General features: G+C 40.7%; 1 protein-coding gene across 1 annotated transcript in view; it reads left to right on the top strand.

Moving 5' to 3' along the window:
• Window positions 1–21,622, top strand: part of LOC132874352 (acid-sensing ion channel 1B) — a 595,724-nt gene that overhangs the window by 544,178 nt on the left and 29,924 nt on the right. Inside the window, exon 8 of the mRNA XM_060910471.1 lies at window positions 1,726–1,805. Coding sequence (XP_060766454.1) covers window positions 1,726–1,805 — 80 coding nt within the window. The remainder of the gene's footprint in view (window positions 1–1,725; window positions 1,806–21,622) is intronic.

A 21,622-nucleotide genomic window follows, 5' to 3' on the forward strand; every position in this document is an offset into this window, starting at 1 on the left:
TTTAGAATTTTCTATATTTCTGCATAAATATGACCTAAAACATCATCAGATTTTCACACAAGTCCTAAAAGTAGATAAAGAGAACCCAGTTAAACAAATGAGACAAAAATATTATACTTGGTCATTTATTTATTGAGGAAAATTATCCAATATTACATATCTGTGAGTGGCAAAAGTATGTGAACATTTGCTTTCAAGATCTGGTGTGACCCCCTTGTGCAGCAATAACTGCAACTAAACATTTCCGGTAACTGTTGATCAGTCCTGCACACTGGCCTAGAAGAATTTTAGCCCATTCCTCTATACAGAACAGCTTCAGCTCTGGAATGTTGGCAGGTTTCCTCACATGAACTGCTCGCTTCAGGTCCTTCCACAACATTTCCATTGGATTAAGGTCAGGACTTTGACTTGGCCATTTCAAAACATTAACTTTATTCCTCTTTAACCATTCTTTGGTAGATGAACTTGTGTGCTTAGGGTCATTGTCTTGCTGCATGACCCACCTTCTCTTGATATTCAGTTCATGGACAGATTTCCTGACATTTTCCTTTAGAATTCACTGGTATAATTCAGAATTCATTGTTTCATCAATGATGGCAAGCCGTCCTGGCCCAGATGCAGCAAAACAGGCCCAAACCATGATACTACCACCACCATGTTTCACAGATGGGATAAGGTTCTTTTGCTGGAATGCAGTGTTTTCCTTTCTCCAAACATAACGCTTCTCATTTAAAACAAAAAGTTCTATTTTGGTGTCATCCATCCACAAAAATTTTTTTCAATAGCTTTTTGGCTTGTTCACATGATCTTTAGCAAACTGCAGATGAGGAGCAATGTTCTTTTTGGAGAGCAGTGGCTTTCTCCTTGCAACCCTGCCATGCACACCATTGTTGTTCAGTGTTCTCCTGATGGTGGACTCATGAACATTAACATTAGCCAATATGAGAAAGGCCTTCAGTTGCTTAGAAGTTACCCTGGGGTCCTTTGTGACCTCGCCAGCTATTACATGCCTTGCTCTTGAAGTGATCTTTGTTGGTCGACCACTCCTGGGGAGGGTAACAAGGGTCTTGAATTTCCTCCATTTGTACACAATCTGTCTGACTGTGGATTGGTGGAGTCCAAACTCTTTACAGATGGTTTTGTAACCTTTTCCAGCCTGATGAGCATCAACAACGCTTTTTCTGAGGTCCTCAGAAATCTCCTTTTTTTCATGCCATGATACACTTCCACAAACATGTGTTGTGAAGATCAGACTTTGATAGATCCCTGTTCTTTAAATAAAACAGGGTGCCCACTCACACCTGATTGTCATCCCATTGATTGAAAACACCTGACTCTAATTTCACCTTCAAATCAACTGCTAATCCTAGAGGTTCACATACTTTTGCCCCTCACAGATATGTAATATTGGATCATTTTCCTCAATAAATAAATGACCAAGTATAATATTTTTGTCTTATTTGTTTAACTGGGTTCTTTTTATCTACTTTTAGGACTTGTGTGAAAATCTGATGATGTTTTCAGTCATATTTATGGAGAAATATAGAAAATTCTAAAGGGCTCACAAACTTTCAAGCACCACTGTATGCAGGAGAGAAAACAACCAAATCAATATTGTACTGTATATTTATAATCATTTTACATTGTGTGTAAATTGACATTTGATGATATCATGAATAATCAGATAATCAGCAATATCCAATGTCTAGTGTATTCCTTCCCCAGGTGATATTGGTGGTCAGATGGGTCTTTTTATTGGAGCCAGTATTCTGACTATTTTAGAGCTCTTTGACTATCTTTACGAGGTAAGATCTTCCAATGTTCAGCATTTTGAAAGCATTCAGAAAGGCATATGTAATTTTATGAATGGTGCCATTGGTGCATTTGGACGCTCCATAGCTGGGATGAAAATTTGAACATATAATGGAAAATACAATCCCAAATCAGAAAACGTTGGGACGGTATCCATCCATCCATCCATCATCTGTAGCCGCTTATTCTGTCCTACAGGGTCGCAGGCAAGCTGGAGCCTAGCCCAGCTGACTATGAGCAAGAGGCGGGGTACACCCTGGACAAGTCGCCAGGTCATTGCAGGGCCGACACATAGACACAGACAACCATACACACTCACATTCACACCTACGGTCAATTTAGAGCCACCAATTAGCCTAATCTGCATGCCTTTGAACTGTGGGGGAAACCGGAGTACCCGGAGGGAACCCACGTGGACATCAAGCAAACTCCACACAGAAAGGCCCTCGTCGGCCGCTGGGCTTGAACCCAGGACCTTCTTGCAGTGAGGTGACAGTGCTAACCACTACACCACCATGCCGCCCGGGACGGTATAGAAAATGCAAATAAAAAAATAAAGCAGTGTGTCACAGTTCCTGCAGTGGGGCAGAATACTGAAGCACTGTGACAGGCAGGTGAATTCCAAAACACTTACAGGTAGTCATCGACTTACGACCTATGCAACTTACGACCGATCGACTTTACGACTGTCTGGTTATGACTGGCAAGTGTTTCCCAGCTAAGCTAGCTGAGCGTATGACAGTTTCCGCCCCAACTCCTGGCAGCGCCCAGCATCCAGCCTCTCGCCGCGTACAACAATTTCCACCCTAGCTCCTGGTTTATGAAACGAGCAAATCCTCCCACCAGCCCGAGCGCTGCAACAGCTGATGATGATGTAAGTGACCCACAGCCAAGCACCAGTGATGCCAGCGGTCACTAAGTTTTGTATTTTGCTATGTTTTACACTACCATTCAAAAGTTTGGGGTCACCCAGACAATTTTGTGTTTTCCATGAAAAGTCACACTTTTATTTACCACCATAAGTTGTAAAATGAATAGAAAATATAGTCAAAACATTTTTCTGGCCATTTTGAGCATTTAATCGACCCCACAAATGTGATGCTCCAGAAACTCAATCTGCTCAAAGGAAGGTCAGTTTTATACAGTAGCTTCTCTAAAGAGCTAAACTGTTTTCAGCTGTTCTAACATGATTGTACAAGGGTTTTCTAATCATCCATTAGCCTTCTGAGGCAATGAGCAAACACATTGTACCATTAGAACACTGGAGTGATAGTTGCTGGAAATGGGCCTCTATACACCTATGTACAGTGGTGCCTGAAAGTTTGTGAACCCTTTAGAATTTTCTATATTTCTGCATAAATATGACCAAAAACATCATCAGATTTTCACACAAGTCCTTAAAGTAGATAAAGAGAACCAAGTTAAACAAATGAGACAAAAATATTATACTTGCTCATTTATTTATTGAGGAAAATGATCCAATATTACATATCTGTGAGTGGCAAAAGTATGTGAACCCTTGCTTTCAGTATCTGGTGTGACCCCCTTGTGCAGCAATAATTGCAACTAAACGTTTCCGGTAACTGTTGATCAGTCCTGCACACTGGCTTGGAGGAATTTTAACCCATTCCTCCATACAGAACAGCTTCAACTCTGGGATGTTGGTGGGTTTCCTCACATGAACTGCTCGCTTCAGGTCCTTCCACAACATTTCCATTGGATTAAGGTCAGGACTTAGACTTGCCCATTCCAAAACATTAACTTTATTCTTCTTTAACCATTCTTTGGTAGAATGACTTGTGCGCTTAGGGTTGTTGTCTTCCTGCATGACCCACCTTCTCTTGAGATTCACTTCATGGACAGAAGTCCTAACATTTTCCTTTAGAATTCGCTGGTATAATTCAGAATTCATTGTTTCATCAATAACGGCAAGCAGTCCTGGCCCAGATGCAACAAAACAGGCCCAAACCATGATACTACTACCACCATGTTTCACAGATGGGATAAGGTTCTTATGCTGGAATACAGTGTTTTCCTTTCTCCAAACATAACACTTCTCATTTAAAGCAAAAAGTTCTATTTTGGTCTCATCCATCCACAAAGCATTTTTCCAATAGCCTTCTGGCTTGTCTATGTGATCTTTAGCAAACTGCAGATGAGCAGCAATGTTCTTTTTGGAGAGCAGTGGCTTTCTCCTTGCAACCTTGCCATGCACACCATTGTTGTTCAGTGTTCTCCTGATGGTGGACTCATGAACATTAACATTAGCCAATGTGAGAGAGGCCTTCAGTTGCTTAGAATTTACCCTGGGGTCCTTTGTGACCTCGCCGACTATTACACGCCTTGCTCTTGGAGTGATCTTTGTTGGTTGGCCACTCCTGGGGAGGGTAACAAGGGTCTTGAATTTCCTTCATTTGTACACAATCTGTCTGACTGTGGATTGGTGGAGTCCAAACTCTTTAGAGATGGTTTTGTAACCTTTTCCAGCCTGATGAGCATCAACAACGCTTTTTCTGAGGTCCTCAGAAATCTCCTTTGTTCATGCCATGATACACTTCCACAAACATATGTTGTGAAGGTCAGACTTTGATAGATCCCTGTTCTTTAAATAAAACAGGGTGCCTACTCACACCTGATTGTCATCCCATTGATTGAAAACACCTGACTCTAATTTCACCTTCAAATTAACTGCTAATCCTAGAGGTTCACACACACACGTGCACACACACACAAAAAAAAAACAGCGTGTAGGGAAGCTCTCCTCCTCTCTGCTTCCTCCCACCATATAAACCCTCAGCTGTCACTGCAAGACACACACACATCATTAATAAGACACAGGTGTGATTATTTTGCCACTCACCTTCTCTGGCCTCACACTCCATTCACAAACTGGCACTCAACCACACCCCCGCTGCCACACAATGATTTCTAAATTTATTTTGATTCGTATTTCATTGCAGACAGAATGAACACAAGATACTTCATTTTTTGTCTGGTCAGCTTCATTTAATTTGTTAATATACATCCATTCCTGCATTTCAGGCCTGCAACACATTCCAAAAAAGTTGGGATGGAGCAATTTAGGGCTAGTAATGAGGTAAAACAATTAAATAATGATGCGATTTGAAACAGGTGATGTCAGCAGGTGATTTGTCAACATGATCTGGTACAAAATCATTATCCAGGAGAGGCCTAGTCTTTGAGGAGCAAAGATGAGCCGAGGATGTCCAGTTTGTCAACAAATGCATGAGAAAATTATTTAAATTTTTAAAAACAACATTCCTTAAAGCTAGATAGGAATGGATTTGGATATTTCACTCTCTATTGTGCATAATATTATTTAATGATTCAAGCAATGTGGAGGAATTTTGGTGCATAAAGGGCAAGGGCACAAGCCTAAGCTGAACACCCTTGATCTCTGATCCCTCAGAGGGCACTGCATCAAGAACCATCATTCATCTATAGCTCATATAACCACATAGGCTCGGGATTACTTTGACAAACCTTTGTCCAGCACTACAATACTGAGTTACATCCACAAATGCCAGTTAAAACTTTACTGTGCTCAAAGGAAACTTTATATCAATTGTATCCAGAAGCACTATCAACTTCTCTAGGCTTGGAGGCATCTGGGATGGACCCCCATACAGCGGAAATATATATTGTGGTCAAATGAGTCAGTATACCAGGTCTTTTTTTTTTGTGGAAGAAATGGACACCGTGTGCTCCGGACCAAAAACGAAATGGACCATCCAGACTGTTACCAGCAAAAAGTCCTAAAGCCAGGGTATGTCATGGCATGGGGTTGTGTCACTGGCCTTGGCAAAGGTAACTTACACTTCTGTGATGGCAGCATTAATGCAGAAAAGTACACTGAGTTTTTGGAGCAACATATGCTGCCTTTAAGACGACATCTTTTCCAAGGATACTTCAAAAAGACAATGCAAAACCACATTCTGCACACATTACAAAGGCATGGCTGTGGAAGAAGAGGGTGCCTGTCCCCTCTCTCTCCAATAAAGAATGTGATGAATTTTAAAACAAAAAATATGACAATGATGACGCTGTACTGTTGCACACCTTAAGACCTGTTTGCAGGAAGAATGGGATAAAATAACACCATCACTTGGTGTCGTCAGTCCCAAAACATCTTTTAGTGTTGTAAGAAGGAACAGCAATGTTATAAAGTGGTAAATGCTTTACCATCCAAAATTTTTTTTTGAAATATGTTGCAAGGATCAAAATTGATATGTGGTTGTTGTTTTTTTTTTTTAATAAAATAAAATGCATGAGGCAAAACATTGAATACTGTGCTGTTGTATTGTTTTAAGTGCAATACAGGTCAAAGATTGTTTACAAATCATTGTTTTTTGTATTAAGTTCAATTTCAACATACCGCCCCAACATTTTCTGATTTAGGGTTGTATAATTTAAATATGTTTCATCATAGCCCTGGCGACTTGTCCAGGGAGAACCCGCCTTTCGCCTGTAGTCAGCTGGGATAGGCTCCAGCTTGCCTGCGACCCTGTAGAACAGGATAAAGCGGCTAGAGATAATGAGATGAGAGATGAGATGTTTCATCATGATTTATGTTTTATTATTTAATTAATGTCTACACTCTAAAACTGTATAAACACTGTTGGTTTATACAGTGTATTGCAAAAGTATTCATCCCCCTTGGTATTTGTCCTGTTCTGTTGCATTACAAGCTGGAATTAAAATGGAATTTTGGCAGGTTAGCACCATTTGATTTACACATGTCTACAACTTTAAAGGTGAAAACTGTTGTTTTATTGTGACACAAACAATAATTAAAATGAAAAAACAGAAATCTGGAGTATGCATAGGTATTCACCCCCCCAAAGTCAATACTTTGTACAGCCACCTTTGGCTGCAATTACAGCTGCAAGTCTCTTGGGGTATGTCTCTATTAACTTAGCACATCTAACCACTGGGATTTTTGTCCATTCCTCAAGGCAAAACTGCTCCAACTCCTTCAAGTTACATGGGTTCCGTCGGTGTATAGCAATCTTCAAGTTATGCCACAGATTCTCAATTGGATTGAGGTATGGACTTTGATTAGGCCATTCCAAGACATTTAAATGTTTCCCTTTAAATCACTCCAGTGTAGCTTTAGCAGTATGTTTAGGGTCATTGTCCTGCTGGAACGTGAACCTTTGTCCCAGTCTCAAACCTCTGGCTGACTCAAACAAGTTTTCCTCCAGAATTGCCCTGTATTTAGTGCCATCCATCTTTCCTTCAGTCCTGACCAGCTTTCCTGTCCCTGCAGATGAAAAATATCCCCACAGCATGATGCTGCGACCAGCATGCTTCACTGTAGGAATGGTGTTCTCAGGGTGTTAGGTTTGCACCTCACATGGCATTTCCTATGACAGCCAAAAAGATCAATTTTAGTCTCATTTGACCAGAGAATTTTCTTCCATGTGTTTGGGGAGTTTGCCACATGCTGCTGGGCAAACTCCAAACATGTTTTCTTAAGCAATTACTTTTTTCTGGCCACTCTTCCATAAAGCCCCACTCTGTGGAGTGTACGGCTTAAAGTGTTCCTGTGGACAGATATTCCCATCTCTGCTGTGGATCTTTGCAACCCCTTCAGTGTTATCTTTGGTGTCTTTGTTGCATCTCTGATTAATGCCCTCCTTGCCTGGTCTGTGAGTTTTGGTGGGCGGCATTCTCTTGTCAGGTTTGTAGTGGTGACATATTCTTTCCATTTTGCTATAATGGATTTAACCCTTTGATGCAAAACATGGGTCAAAAGTGACCTGGCTGAGTTTTTATCTTCTATATCTTTGCAATAAATTAATTCCATCATTCAGTATTCAAGGTATTCCTCAATTAACTTGTTTTTGATCATCATACATCCTTATTTTATTTTTTCCTTTCTTACTTTTTGAATAAAAAACCTTTTTGTATCACTACCCTTCTAACGCACAACATGGGTCAAAAACGACCTGCATTCATTTTCCAGGTTATTTCATGTATGGCTGAGTGTTTCTATGATATACTTTTGAAATAAATTCATTTTGTCATTTACTTTTCCAAATATGCAGTAAATATCTTGTTTTTGTTTAGCACAAATCATCATTTTTATTTTTCCTTTCTTAAGTTATGAACAAGCATAGCTTTTGTAATTCTACATCAAGTTTACACACATGGGTCAGAAATGACCCGCATGCATTTACTACAGCGTTTGGTGGGAACTGTGAATTGTCCTTGTGTCAGACATTTCACAGCTCAGTACAGTGCCCTTTGCCCATCTAATACATGTAAGTAATGTTTTTCAATTGTTCTACCATTACCTTAGAAAAAAATTGATTATGTTTAGGTTACCTTGAGAGTGAGTAGATTACTTGTCAGAAAGTTACAAGTAAGTACTATTAGCTACCTAGCTGTTGACATATTCTACTTTAGTTAGCTAATTTTATTGTAGTTGGCTTAGCTAACTACATAGTTAATAAATAAATAACTGGCCCCATTCACTGCTAAAGTAATTACTTGAAACAAATTATTATTATAGTATTAAGACATTTAATTTTAAATCACACTTGGATGACCCATGTGTAGTAATATAAAAAGTAATTTTGTTCATAAAGTAGGAAAGAAAAAATTAAATGAATTATTTGTGGTAATTAAAAACAAGATATTTAAAGAATACTTGGAATATTCAATCAAAATAAATTGATTTCAAAAGATAGAGCAAAGAAAAACTCAGTCAGCATGAAATAACCTGGAAAATGAATGTGGGTCATTTTTGACCCATGTTGTGCATTCGAAGGGGTGTGCATATGTTTTGCATCAAAGGGTTAATGGTGGGGGCAGCACAGTGGTGTAGTGGTTAGCACTTTTACCTCACAGCAAGAAGGTCCTGGGTTTGAGCCCAGCGGCTGACAAGGGCTTTTCTGTGTGGAGTTTGCATGTTCTCCCTGTGTCTGTGTGGGTTTCCTCCAGGTGCTCCGGTTTCCCCCACAGTGCAAAGACATGCAGGTTAGGCTAATTGGTGGCTCTAAATTGACTGTCGGTGTGAGTGTGAATGGTTGTTTGTCTCTATGTGTTAGCCCTGCGATAACCTGGCGACTTGTCCAGGGTGTACCCCACCTCTCGCCCATAGTCAGCTGGGATAGGCTCCAGCTTGTCTGTGACCCTGTACAGGATAAGCAGCTACAGATAATGGATGGATGGATGGATGGATGGATGGATTTAATGGTGCTCCCTGGGATATTCAAAGTTTGGGATATTTTTTAATCACCCAACCCTGATCTATACTTCTTCACAACTTTGTCTCTGACATGTTTGGAGTGCTCCTTGGTTCTCATGTTGCTTGCTTAGTAGTGGTGCAGAGTCAGAGTTCTTCCAGAACAGGTTGATTTATACAGAAATCATGTGACAGATCATGTGACACTTTGATTGTACACAGATGGATCTTAATCAACTAATTATGTGACTTATGAAGTGAATTGGTTGGACCAGCTCTTATTTAGGGGTTTCATACAAAATGGGGTGAATATCTATGTAGACTCCAGATTTCTGGGGGGAGGGTTCATTTTAATTATTCTTTATGTCACAATAAAACAACAAATTTCACCTTTAAAGTTGTAGGCATCTTGTGTAAATCAAATGGTGCTATCCCCCATTTTAATTCCAGCTTGTAATGCAACAAAACAGCACAAACACCAAGGGGGATGAATACTTTTGCAAGACACTGTCTGTAGAACCCAGAATGCTCGGTTACTTTAATTGCTCAAAGTTTGGTTTAGTATGGTACAGCCACAGGTAATACTTACCCTTATTTCTGTATTGTTTGGCTTATTCCTCAATTATTCATAACCCAGATGTTAGATTTGAATACATTTTAAATTAGAATTTGGAAATGTTTTTGGGTTCGTTCAGATTACACTGTATCTACAAAAGTTTTCTTTTACATAATGTTAGTTAGACACCGTTTGTATGAAACTACGGAAGCCGCGAGAGGCCCTTCATATAATCTTTTTTTATTCACCTTGTTATCCCGAGATAACGACATAATTAATTCAGGATCTCGAGAAAACAACACAACTAATTCGAGATCTCGAGAAAACAAAACCGTTATCCCGAGATAACGACATAATTAATTCAGGATCTCGAGAAAACAACACAACTAATTCGAGATCTCGAGAAAACAAAACCGTTATCCCGAGATAACGACATAATTAATTCAGGATCTCGAGAAAACAACACAACTAATTCGAGATCTCGAGAAAACAAAACCGTTATCCCGAGATAACGACATAATTAATTCAGGATCTCGAGAAAACAACACAACTAATTCGAGATCTCGAGAAAACAAAACCATTATTTCGAGATCTTGAGAAAACAAAACAATTATTCCGTGATCTCGAGAAAACAAAACAATTATTTCATGATCTCGAGTAAACAGCTGAGAAATGGTTCATTCAGGTGCGCCAAGAGACTTGTGATATGCTGACTTTGGGGCTATTTCTCATTCTGTATAGACGCAACTTTGGTCATTAGAATATCTGGAATAATCGATCACCTAATAAGCCAATATTTTGATCAGGGGTTGACACAGGGAGAGATTGCATTAAGTCTTTTAATAAGGGATAATTTCAAAATTAGTCCGCGGCACCTCCGCAGAAGACTGGCCCGGCTTCGTCTCTACTGACAGAGATACAGTGATCAAAATATCTATGAGAAATATTCCACTTTTCATTCCTGATTCTTTTTTTCTGCCTTTTGTCATGTTGCTGTCATTATTTTTAAAATGTTTGAATTGCAACAACAACGTATTTGTTTACAGGATTGTTTGACAGGATTCTATGATTTTAAATCATTATGTAATAACTCCTGAATGTTCTTCCTGATTCAGTATTTTCTGAATGTTGCATTACTCAACTTATAAGAACGCAAATGTTCTTCCTGATGGAATTACAACTTGTTCTGCCTTTTATTGCTGACATAACGTTTTACGGTAAATGTTTTAATGTGTTTTAAAACCTGCAATGACATTGACTATTGAATTTCATCCTAAAATTACTGTAATATATTTCTGCTGCAGTATTTTCTGAACTCGTCGTTACACACATTACTGTGGATTGTGTGATATTGCTGACTTCAGTTTTGCAATAGTCATGATAGTTGTTGAATGATATGCTTCCCTCACACTCAACTTATAAGAACTCAAATGTTCTTCCTGATGCAGTATTTTTCTGAATTATTACTTGTTCTGCCTTTTGTTGCTGACATAATGTTTTAAATGTCTGAACGGCAATGACCATGTGACTATTGTATGTCATCTTAAAGTGGCATTCCACCATTGGATGTATTTTTTTGGCGTAAAATACAATATATTTTATGACAACATGACTAGACAGAGAAATCTTTTAGCTTCAAAATGATATATCAAACATAATTTTTTGACAACGACAAGTATATTAATTTTGCGACCAAAGTCACCTACCCTTTTAATTTCCGCGCGGTAGTGAAACGTGATGTCATCGGCAGGTTCCCCTTCTTGTGTACCACGTGACGTGTGACGTGGCACATATTATCAGCAATGGCGGATAGAACGCGATAAAAATAATACCAATAAATCTAGCTAATACCAATAAATCTAGCTAACTGAAAGATTAACTCAAAATTTTTCGCAATTTTTTTGGCCCCCATATACGAGGAGAAATGACTCTCTCACTTTGGGGGTTTCCTGGTCTAAAAATAGACCGACACGTGGTACACAAGAAGGGGAACCTGCCGATGACATCACGTTTCACTACCGCACGGAAATTAAAAGGGTAGGTGACTTTGGTCGCGGGCGGCACGGTGGTGTAGTGGTTAGCGCTGTCGCCTCACAGCAAGAAGGTCCTGGGTTCGAGCCCCGGGGCCGGCGAGGGCCTTTCTGTGCGGAGTTTGCATGTTCTCCCTGTGTCCGCGTGGGTTTCCTCCGGGTGCTCCGGTTTCCCCCACAGTCCAAAGACATGCAGGTTAGGTTAACTGGTGACTCTAAATTGACCGTAGGTGTGAGTGTGAGTGTGAATGGTTGTCTGTGTCTATGTGTCAGCCCTGTGATGACCTGGCGACTTGTCCAGGGTGTACCCCGCCTTTCGCCCATAGTCAGCTGGGATAGGCTCCAGCTTGCCTGCGACCCTGTAGAAGGATAAAGCGGCTAGAGATAATGAGATGAGATGAGAGACTTTGGTCGCAAAATTAATATACTTGTCGTTGTCAAAAAATTATGTTTGATATATCATTTTGAAGCTAAAAGATGTCTCTGTCTAGTCATGTTGTCATAAAATATATTGTATTTTATGCCAAAAAAATACATCCAATGGTGGAATGCCACTTTAAAATCTTCCTGCTGCAGTATTTTCTAAACTCACCGTTACACACATTACTGTGGATTGTGTAATATTGCTGACTTCAGTTTTGATGATACTGTATGCTGCCCTTCCTTGCACTTCTTAAATACATTCATAGTTGAAAGTTTTTGAACCCCTTGGAATCATTTGATTGTCTGCATAAGTTAGTCACTTATTGTCATTTGAGTTTAATCTCACTACAGTGAGTGTGCTGAGGAAATACTGTCTTTCAAATCCACAATATACATGCAAAATAAAAAATATATACACTAGCAAAAAAGCTGACATGTCAAGTGCAAGTTTACTGAAATCATGACCTTAGCAAGAACATATACAACAGAAACAATGACTGTTAGATCGGTCATCAGCTGTTAGATCAGTCATCAGCTTCTTCCAGGAGTGCCTTTATCAATGGCCTCAGGTCTTTGTAGAGTTTAATGGCTCCTTCAGCGTCAGGGCGGCGAGTCAAGTTGTGTTGTTCCATCACCAGCAAGCATAAGTCATGTAGGTCAATGTCACATGGAATATCTGTTTTCCACTGGCAAATGTCTTCACCTAGGATTGCGTTAATTTTGTCCATTTCAACCGGATGCAGATAATTCTGTGCATGATACAGCTCAGGTACGTTTCACATCATCACTGGCTTGCCATGGTAGAGATCACGCCCATTCCTCCCCGAACGAATGTGATGGTTGTCCCACATTTGCACCACTGTGTCCAGCTCGTCCTGTAAGGCAGGCACTGAGAGTGAGAAGCATGATATACAAGTATGATTCAATACACGCACGGGTTTAATAGATTGCAAATTGGCCTGGCTGGGTGCGCACTGGCCAAACTGTTACGCACACAATTACGCACACACCACCACTTTATTCCAACCGTTTTTACTCTCAAACTAAATAGCCTATCATGTGTTGATTGATTACCTGTATAATCTTTAGGAAACAGAATTGAATAAGACCCTTGTCGATAAAATCACCACTGAAATCACCCGTAGCTTGGAACTCTCTGAAGACGTCTCGCCAGTAGTCCACATTCTGTCTCCTATATGTCCCCTACCAACATTCGATTCTCTGGTTTGCCATGCTCCTTCCTTGAATAACACAAGGAGGACCATGAACCTCTCCAGTGTCATCTTCCCTGAAAAAAGTCTGTAGTCTGTTGGTATGGACATTCTCTGTTCCATGATCTGATCTCAGGATTTTTGGGCATCCTCCAAGTTTAGTGACAGTTTGAGCAAAATAGGCTGCAATCACGCACGGGTTGCTGTTGGTGCAGTTTGCTTCCATCCAAATGATATGCCTTGAAAATCCATCGATGCACCCATTCACCCTGATGCCAAAAGGGGTGAGCTTGTCGTATGAATCCATATGCCACACATAATTTGGCCCTGAAACACTGTAGGATCTTCTACGCAGCCTCCTACCTTTCCGACGCTGCACGGCCTCAGGATCAAGAGTGGTCTGGATCTCCGCCACGACATCACGACTGAAACGGACAGGGGCGCCGCCAGAAATTTTGGGCCCCATGAAAGATTAGAATTTTGGGCCCCCCAACTTTGCCCACCTTCATCACAATTGCACTATTGTCATTATTTGACTTTTGATAGCCCATGGACCTTGAGTTTGTGACTTTGTTATTACATTTTATGTATTAACCTACCAGGGACTAGATGAAAACTGGTCAGTGACTAATTCTGGTGCATTTACAATCACAAATGAAAATTCAAGATTTTGCCACATGCCTTCTTGTGCTAGGACAATTGGTAGTGAAATGTGTGATGTGACTGCTAATAAATCATAGAAAAGGTTTTCTACCCAGCATCAAAATACCTATGGAAATCCCATGTAACCTCTATCCCTCTTTTATGTGTGCTGTGCTTTCTCCAGCTCCTCAATTTGAAACCAATGGTTTAGAACGTGTGAACATTCCACACACGTAACCATGTCAAACACTTGACTGGTGTCCGTTATTAGCAACACTTTAATCTAGCAAACTGTATATGGCGCTCGCTCATTAAAAACTTCAATCCTAAAGCATTTATGGGTTGTATTGCTGCTTACCTCCTTCTCCAAAGGAGGGGTTCAGTGGTTTGGTAGGGCAGAGGTCCCCCTGAGGCTGAATCTGTGCGTATTTAGGGCACCCTATTAGTTATGAAACTGGTTATTAGCACTAGTTATTAGCACCAGTGTAACGTAATATTTCATTTTGTTTATCACACAAGTCAGTTCAGTTATTAAAATGGAAAAAATGTCACTGTACAAACTGTAAAAGTGTTCTCTTGATAGGCTAATCCAACCACGTTCATACTGTTCATTTACCATTCGCTAATATTTTGAACACACATGTGAGCGATAGCTACCTTTCTTTGGGAAAAACTGAGTGACCAGTTGCCTGCCTCTCCAGTCCCTCTCAGCTTTCAGCTGCCTTTCTTTATGTTTTTGACAGCCACTCTTCATATTTAGCGATCATAGACTGTACACACTCCACTGCTGGCTGGCTGGCTGCTGCACCGCGACACAGCAACAAGTAGAGTTGCACTGATCAGCACACAGATTTAATGCATCGCGCTTCTACCAGAACTGGACTGTACCATTTCGCAAAAGGGGGAGGGTTAAATGACAATATGTTGAAGAACTCAAGAAATAGACAACCTTGTTCAATTAGCTCATTTTACCAGATGGAATATTGCATTGTTGTTATTTCAAAAGTCTTATTAAAATCATTAAAAGCATATTATCAGCCCCTTAAAGGGCCCCATGGCAGTGCTGGGCCCCTAGAATTGTTCTAACCTTTCCCCCCCTGGCGGCGCCCATGGACACGGAATCCGGCTAAACGGCACCTTGCGTGCATCATACGGTAGCCATGAAGCCGTCCTGGCCCGTTCATAAGTTTAGAGATAAAATCTACGACCTCAGCTGGATCACTTATCTCCGTCGGTAGAGACGAAGCCGGGCCAGTCTTCTGCGGAGGTTCCGCGGACTAATTTTGAAATTATCCCTTATTAAAAGACTTAATGCAATCTCTCCCTGTGTCAACCCCTGATCAAAATATTGCTTTATTAGGTGATCGATTATTCTAGACATTCTAATGACCAAAGTTGCGTCTATACAGAACGAGAAATAGCCCCAAAGTCAGCATATCACAAGTCTCTTGGCGCACCTGAATGAACCATTTCTCAGCTGTTTACTTGAGATCATGAAATAATTGTTTTGTTTTCTCAAGATCATGGAATAATTGTTTTGTTTTCTCGAGATCTCGAAATAACGGTTTTGTTTTCTCGAGATCTCGAATTAGTTGTGTTGTTTTCTCGAGATCCTGAATTAATTATGTTGTTATCTCGGGAAAACGGTTTTGTTTTCTCGAGATCTCGAATTAGTTGTGTTGTTTTCTTGAGATCTCGAATTAGTTGTGTTGTTTTCTCGAGATCCTGAATTAGTTATGTCATTATCTCGAGATCTCGAATTAGTTGTGTTGTTTTCTGGAGATCTCGAATTAGTTGTGTTGTTTTCTCGAGATCCTGAATTAATTATGTTGCTATCTCGGGATAACAAGGTGAATAAAAAAAAGTATTATATGAAGGGCCTCTTCTGGGCTTCCGTATGAAACAATGTTACCCCACCTATATATTTATTTGTTATAACTAACTTCTACAAGTTTAATTAGAAAAAGAAGTATAAAATAATAATCTTTTAATAATACTTTTAATCAGGTATTTTCTCTCAGCGATTGGCCTGTTGGCTTCATGTTCTTTCATGACACTGATGCAGCAAAACTGCTACCAATACTGGTTAAATCAAATGCTGGGTTCTGTTGGCAACCCAATTGTTCTATAAGTAACCCACCTGACCCACTCAACCCATTGATTAGGTAAATATCCCAGCATTTTTAGAGTGTAGTGTTTCACTTGTAAATCTGGGTAGTGATCATGTGATATAGCTAATAACCTCAACATTTGAGGACATTTTCAGTCATTTGTTTGGTGAGAGGATGGCATGGTGGTTAGCACTGTTGCCTCACGGCAAGAAGGTCCTGGGTTCGAGCCCAGCAGCTGACGAGGGCCTTTCTGTGTGGAGTTTGCATGTTCTCCCCGTGTCTTTGTGGGTTTCCTCCGGGTGCTCTGGTTTCCCCCACAGTCCAAAGACATGCAGGTTAGGCTAATTGGTGGCTCTAAATTGACCATAGGTGTGAATGGTTGTTTGTCTCTATGTGTTAGCCCTGTGATGACCTGGCAACTTGTCCAGGGTGCACCCTGCCTCTCACCCATAGTCAGCTGGGATAGACTCCAGCTTGCCTGCAACCCTGTACAGGATAAGCAGCTACAGATAATGGATGGATGGATTTTGGTAAGACTGGTTAAATTGTCCTTCTCATTTATGCATATTTCATCATTATATTACAGTAGACTGATATTAACTGAAGGGCGGCACGGTGGTGTAGTGGTTAGCGCTGTCACCTCACAGCAAGAAGGTCCGGGTTCGAACCCCTTTCTGTGGGGAGTTTGCATGTTCTCCCCGTGTCTGCGTGGGTTTCCTCCGGGTGCTCCGGTTTCCCCCACAGTCCAAAGACATGCAGGTTAGGTTAACTGGTGACTCTAAATTGACCATAGGTGTGAATGTGAGTGTGAATGGTTGTTTGTCTATGTGTCAGCCCTGTAATGACCTGGCGACTTGTCCAGGGTGTACCCTGCCTTTCGCTCGTAGTCAGCTGGGATAGGCTCCAGCTTGCCTGCGACCCTGTAGAACAGGATAAAGTGGCTAGAGATAATGAGATGAGATGAGATGGGATATTAACTGAGTGATATTTTCATTATCACACATGTACTTGGATACAAGTTCAAAGCATTTATTGAGGGGAAAAAACAGTCCACACTCCACAATCAAAGTCAATCAACAGCATTCTGGCTAATATTCAAGGGAAAGGTAGAATAAGTAAACAAGAAAAAGGTCAACAGTAATGTATAATATATAGGGGATGCAGAGAATGACATTAGCAAGACATCGGTTGCAAGGACAAACAAAGACTTGTAACGTGATATGTGTATTTCAGTCATGACTGAGGATGGATTGGGATATGTGATTTGGTTTGCTGTGCTGCAGTAATGGCATGGCCTCTCAGATGTAGGGTATAATGGTGCTCATGTGGATATGATTGCAGTGATGACTATCTGTGCTAGATTTCATTTTTGGTATTTTTTCATGATGTACAGTTGTGAAAGTGAGCCTTATCCTGATGTTACCTTTAGACCTATACACCTCAATTTGCTTAGCCAATATATCTTGCAGAGCCATTATCTCTCTTGAACTTTGGGTCTCACATGTCATGCTTTAGAAGTGTAAAATTGCTTATGATTCAAGATTTTGTTTGTAGCAGTGGATGCTCATATGGATAAGGTTCTGACCTAGTGATCTGATGGTGGTGATTTCGAATTCCAGCAAATGTCAGGTCTATGTTGAAGGTACTGCCTTTGATTTGATGAAGAAATACTGTGATATACTGCAAAGAGATGTACTGTTTATAATTTTGGCCTTTGAGGAATTCTAATATGCCTTTTTATTAGTGTTTTAAGAAAGGTCTGCTACTGTAGCAACTGCTGCAGTTTGGCACCCAGGTAGTAAATTGGTACTATTGCTAGATTGGTGTTAACATAAAATTGAAAATTTCATTAAGTCTCAATAATATATATATATATATATATATATATATATATATATATATATATATATATATATATATATATATATAATTTTAGTTGCAATGATCAGACAAACGGAAGCTATGTATGACTTGTTTTACCAGGTTTTGACATTAAACAAATTTCTTGGTAACAATAATTTCAAGGCCGTTCAGAAGGATTAAACCTGGGACACAATACAGTGCTAAGCAACAGCAGCAGTAACAGGACAAAAACTAAACTAGACTACACTAGTAATGAGCGTATGTAAAATAAAATGACTACACGGACATGAATCTGACATCAAAGGGTGTCGCTCTGCCCTCTGTGGAGCCAGGAGCCTGACACAGGGCAGATGGCTCAGATTCAGCAGGCAGAGAACAACGACACCCTCACAGGATTCAGGAGGTGGTGAGAAGATGACATCATTCACATAACCAGGAGGTGGGGTGATGACATCCATGTAGCCAGGAGGAGGGGCAGTAACGTCATCTGCAAAAACAGGAGGTGGAGCAAACGACATCATCCACGGGTCAGGATGCGGAGAACATCTTCACCAGAGTCAGGAGGCAGAGCGATGCCATCAGTGCAGCAGGAAGGCAGAGCAGACCAAACATGAGAGGCTGGTGAGGCTGTTACCCCCACCCACCTAAAAGTTTTCCAGGGGAAATTCCTATCCAGTGAGCAGAAACACCCCTTTTCAGCAGGCTAGAGGACACCACCATGGTCTCCAAGCCAGATTTTCTGTGGGGAAGCATATTTTCTGCTCATTTGCAAGCTTTACTAGTAAAGCAAGATAGCATAAATCTCACCCTCTCTCTCATTAGGCAATGATGATCCAATTGGATCCTCCAGCAGGAATCCAATTGGTCATTGCCACCATATGCCATTGGAACATTGGCTGGGCATGTCAACAGAAGTTGATGGAGTCGTATAACAGTGTGTGTGTGGGGGGGGGGGGGGGGGGAGAGATTACTGGACTCATGTTTCTCTGCTGCATCCTTATTTGGTCAAATCTTCTGTAATGTGGGAGTTGGAGGTCGGATGCAATTGCAGGATGAGATCAGCATTGAGCACTGAGAAGGAATTATATAACGATATATTAGAAATGCTTGAATTCAGCTTTTTTGACAATGACATATTCAATAAAAACTGGAGATTACACTTTATTTGTTACAGTGTACTTAAAAAGTACTTTGATTAAAGAAAGGCATTTAAGGACATGAAACATCAAAAATCATGAAATTTAAATATATATATATATATAATTATTATTTATTAATCTACAGTGGGGCAAAAAAGTATTTAGTCAGTCACCAATTGTACAAGTTCTCCGACTTAAAAAGATGAGAGAGGCCTATAATTTTCATCATAGGTATACCTCAACTATGAGAGACAAAATGAGAGAAAAATTCCAGAAAATCACTGTGGCAGCGGGGGCGTGGTCAAGCGCCGGTCTGTGACAGGAGGGCGGAGTCAGGGAAGGTAAGTGGCAGAATCGCTACACCTGATGTCAATTAACCTGTGTTTGTGTGTGTCTTCCCAGTGACCGCGCCCTACTTAAGGAGGGAGAGTGAGAGCAGAGGAGCTCATCCCCGAACTAGACGCCGGTCGTGTGTGCGTGTCTGTTTGGTTTAAAAGTTGTTCACTGAAAAGTGTGGCAATAAAAGCCCTATTTCCGAACCTGATCTCTGTCCTGCCGTCCTCTGTGCTCCACCCACCCATACAAACCGTTACAATCACATTGTCTGATTTTTAAATAATTTATTTGCAAATTATGGTGGAAAATAAGTATTTGGTCAATAACAAAAGTTCATCTCAATACTTTGTTATATACCCTTTGTTGGCAATGACAGAGGTCAAACATTTTCTCTAAGTCTTCACAAGGTTTTAACACACTGTTGCTGGTATGTTGGCCCATTCCTCCATGCAGATCTCCTCTAGAGCAGTGATGTTTTGGGGCTGTTGCTGGGCAACACGGACTTTCAACTCCCTCCAAAGATTTTCTATGGGGTTGAGATCTGGAGACTGGCTAGGCCACTCCAGGACCTTGAAATGTTTCTTACGAAGCCACTCCTTTGTTGCCTGGACGGTGTGTTTGGGATCATTGTCATGCTGAAAGACCCAGCCACATTTCATCTTCAGTGCCCTTGCTGATGGAAGGAGGTTTTCACTCAAAATCTCACGATACATGGCCCCATTCATTCTTTCCTTTACACGGATCAGTCGTCCTGGTCCCTTTGCAGAAAAACAGCCCCAAAGCATGATGTTTCCACCTCCATGCTTCACAGTAGGTATGGTGTTCTTTGGATACAACTCAGCATTCTTTCCCCTCCAAACACGACAAGTTGAGATTTTACCAAAAAGTTCTATTTTGGTTTCATCTGACCATATGACATTCTCCCAATCCTCTTCTGGATCATCCAAATGCTCTCTAGCAAACTTCAGACGGGCCTGGACATGTACTGGCTTAAGCAGGGGGACACATCTGGCACTGCAGGATTTGAGTCCCTGGCGGCGTAGTGTGTTACTGATGGTAGCCTTTGTTACTTTGGTCCCAGCTCTCTGCAGGTCATTCACTAGGTCCCCCCATATGGTTCTGGGATTTTTGCTCACCGTTCTTGTGATCATTTTGACCCCACGGGGTGAGATCTTGTGTGGAGCCCCAGATCAAGGGAGATTATCAGTGGTCTTGTATGTCTTCCATTTTCTAATAATTGCTCCCACAGTTGATTTCCTCACACCAAGCTGCTTACCTATTGCAGATTCAGTCTTCCCAGCCTGGTGCAGGTCTACAATTTTGTTTCTGGTGTCCTTTGACAGCTCTTTGGTCTTGGCCATAGTGGAGTTTGGAGTGTGACTGTTTGAGGTTGTGGACAGGTGTCTTTTATACTGATAACAAGTTCAAACAGGTGCCATTAATACAGGTAACGAGTGGAGGACAGAGGAGCCTCTTAAAGAAGTTGTTACAGGTCTGTGAGAGCCAGAAATCTTGCTTGTTTGTAGGTGACCAAATACTTATTTTACCGAGGAATTTACCAATTAATTCATTAAAAATCCTACAATGTGATTTCCTGGATTCTTTCCCCCCATTCTGTCTCTCATAGTTGAAATGTACGTATGATGAAAATTACAGGACTCTCTCATCTTTTTAAGTGGGAGAACTTGCACAATTGGTGGCTGACTAAATACTTTTTTGCCCCACTGTATTTATTGTTTGATTTTTGGAAAATATTCCGACATTGTTAGAAGGACAACGCTGAATTTTATCAGAAGTCCTAACCCTCATGCAGAACATCCTCTGCCCTCATGCATAACACCTGAATGAATAATGATATATTTTATAAGGCCCAGAAAATGCAAGCCTGATCCAGTTGGACTGGAAAATGAGCCATATAATAGCCAGCTCCTTGAGGATAACATGAATATCCATCATGTGCATTGCTGAAGTTGGAAAGTAAAAATATGTGATGGATAAAGAACCTGCTTGGAGTATGACATTATAGCTTGTGTAGTCCTTGAAACAAATCCTTCAAAATCCTGAAAAACCAAAGGAATTGTAACAATTATCAGACTTTTGAGGGAACAGAGGAACTGGAGGCAGGCTTCAGGTGTGTTCTTTTTATTTTGACACTTTTCAGTGGCAGCTCAGCACGTAAACATACACACATGCAGGATGACGCTGCTCTCTTTGTCTCGTTCCTGACTATCTGAAATAGACACAAAGACACAGGTTAAAAGTCAGGCAGTAATTTGACACAGGTGC

This window comes from Neoarius graeffei, chromosome 26, assembly GCF_027579695.1.
Source record: "Neoarius graeffei isolate fNeoGra1 chromosome 26, fNeoGra1.pri, whole genome shotgun sequence".
NCBI classification, from domain to species: domain Eukaryota; kingdom Metazoa; phylum Chordata; class Actinopteri; order Siluriformes; family Ariidae; genus Neoarius; species Neoarius graeffei.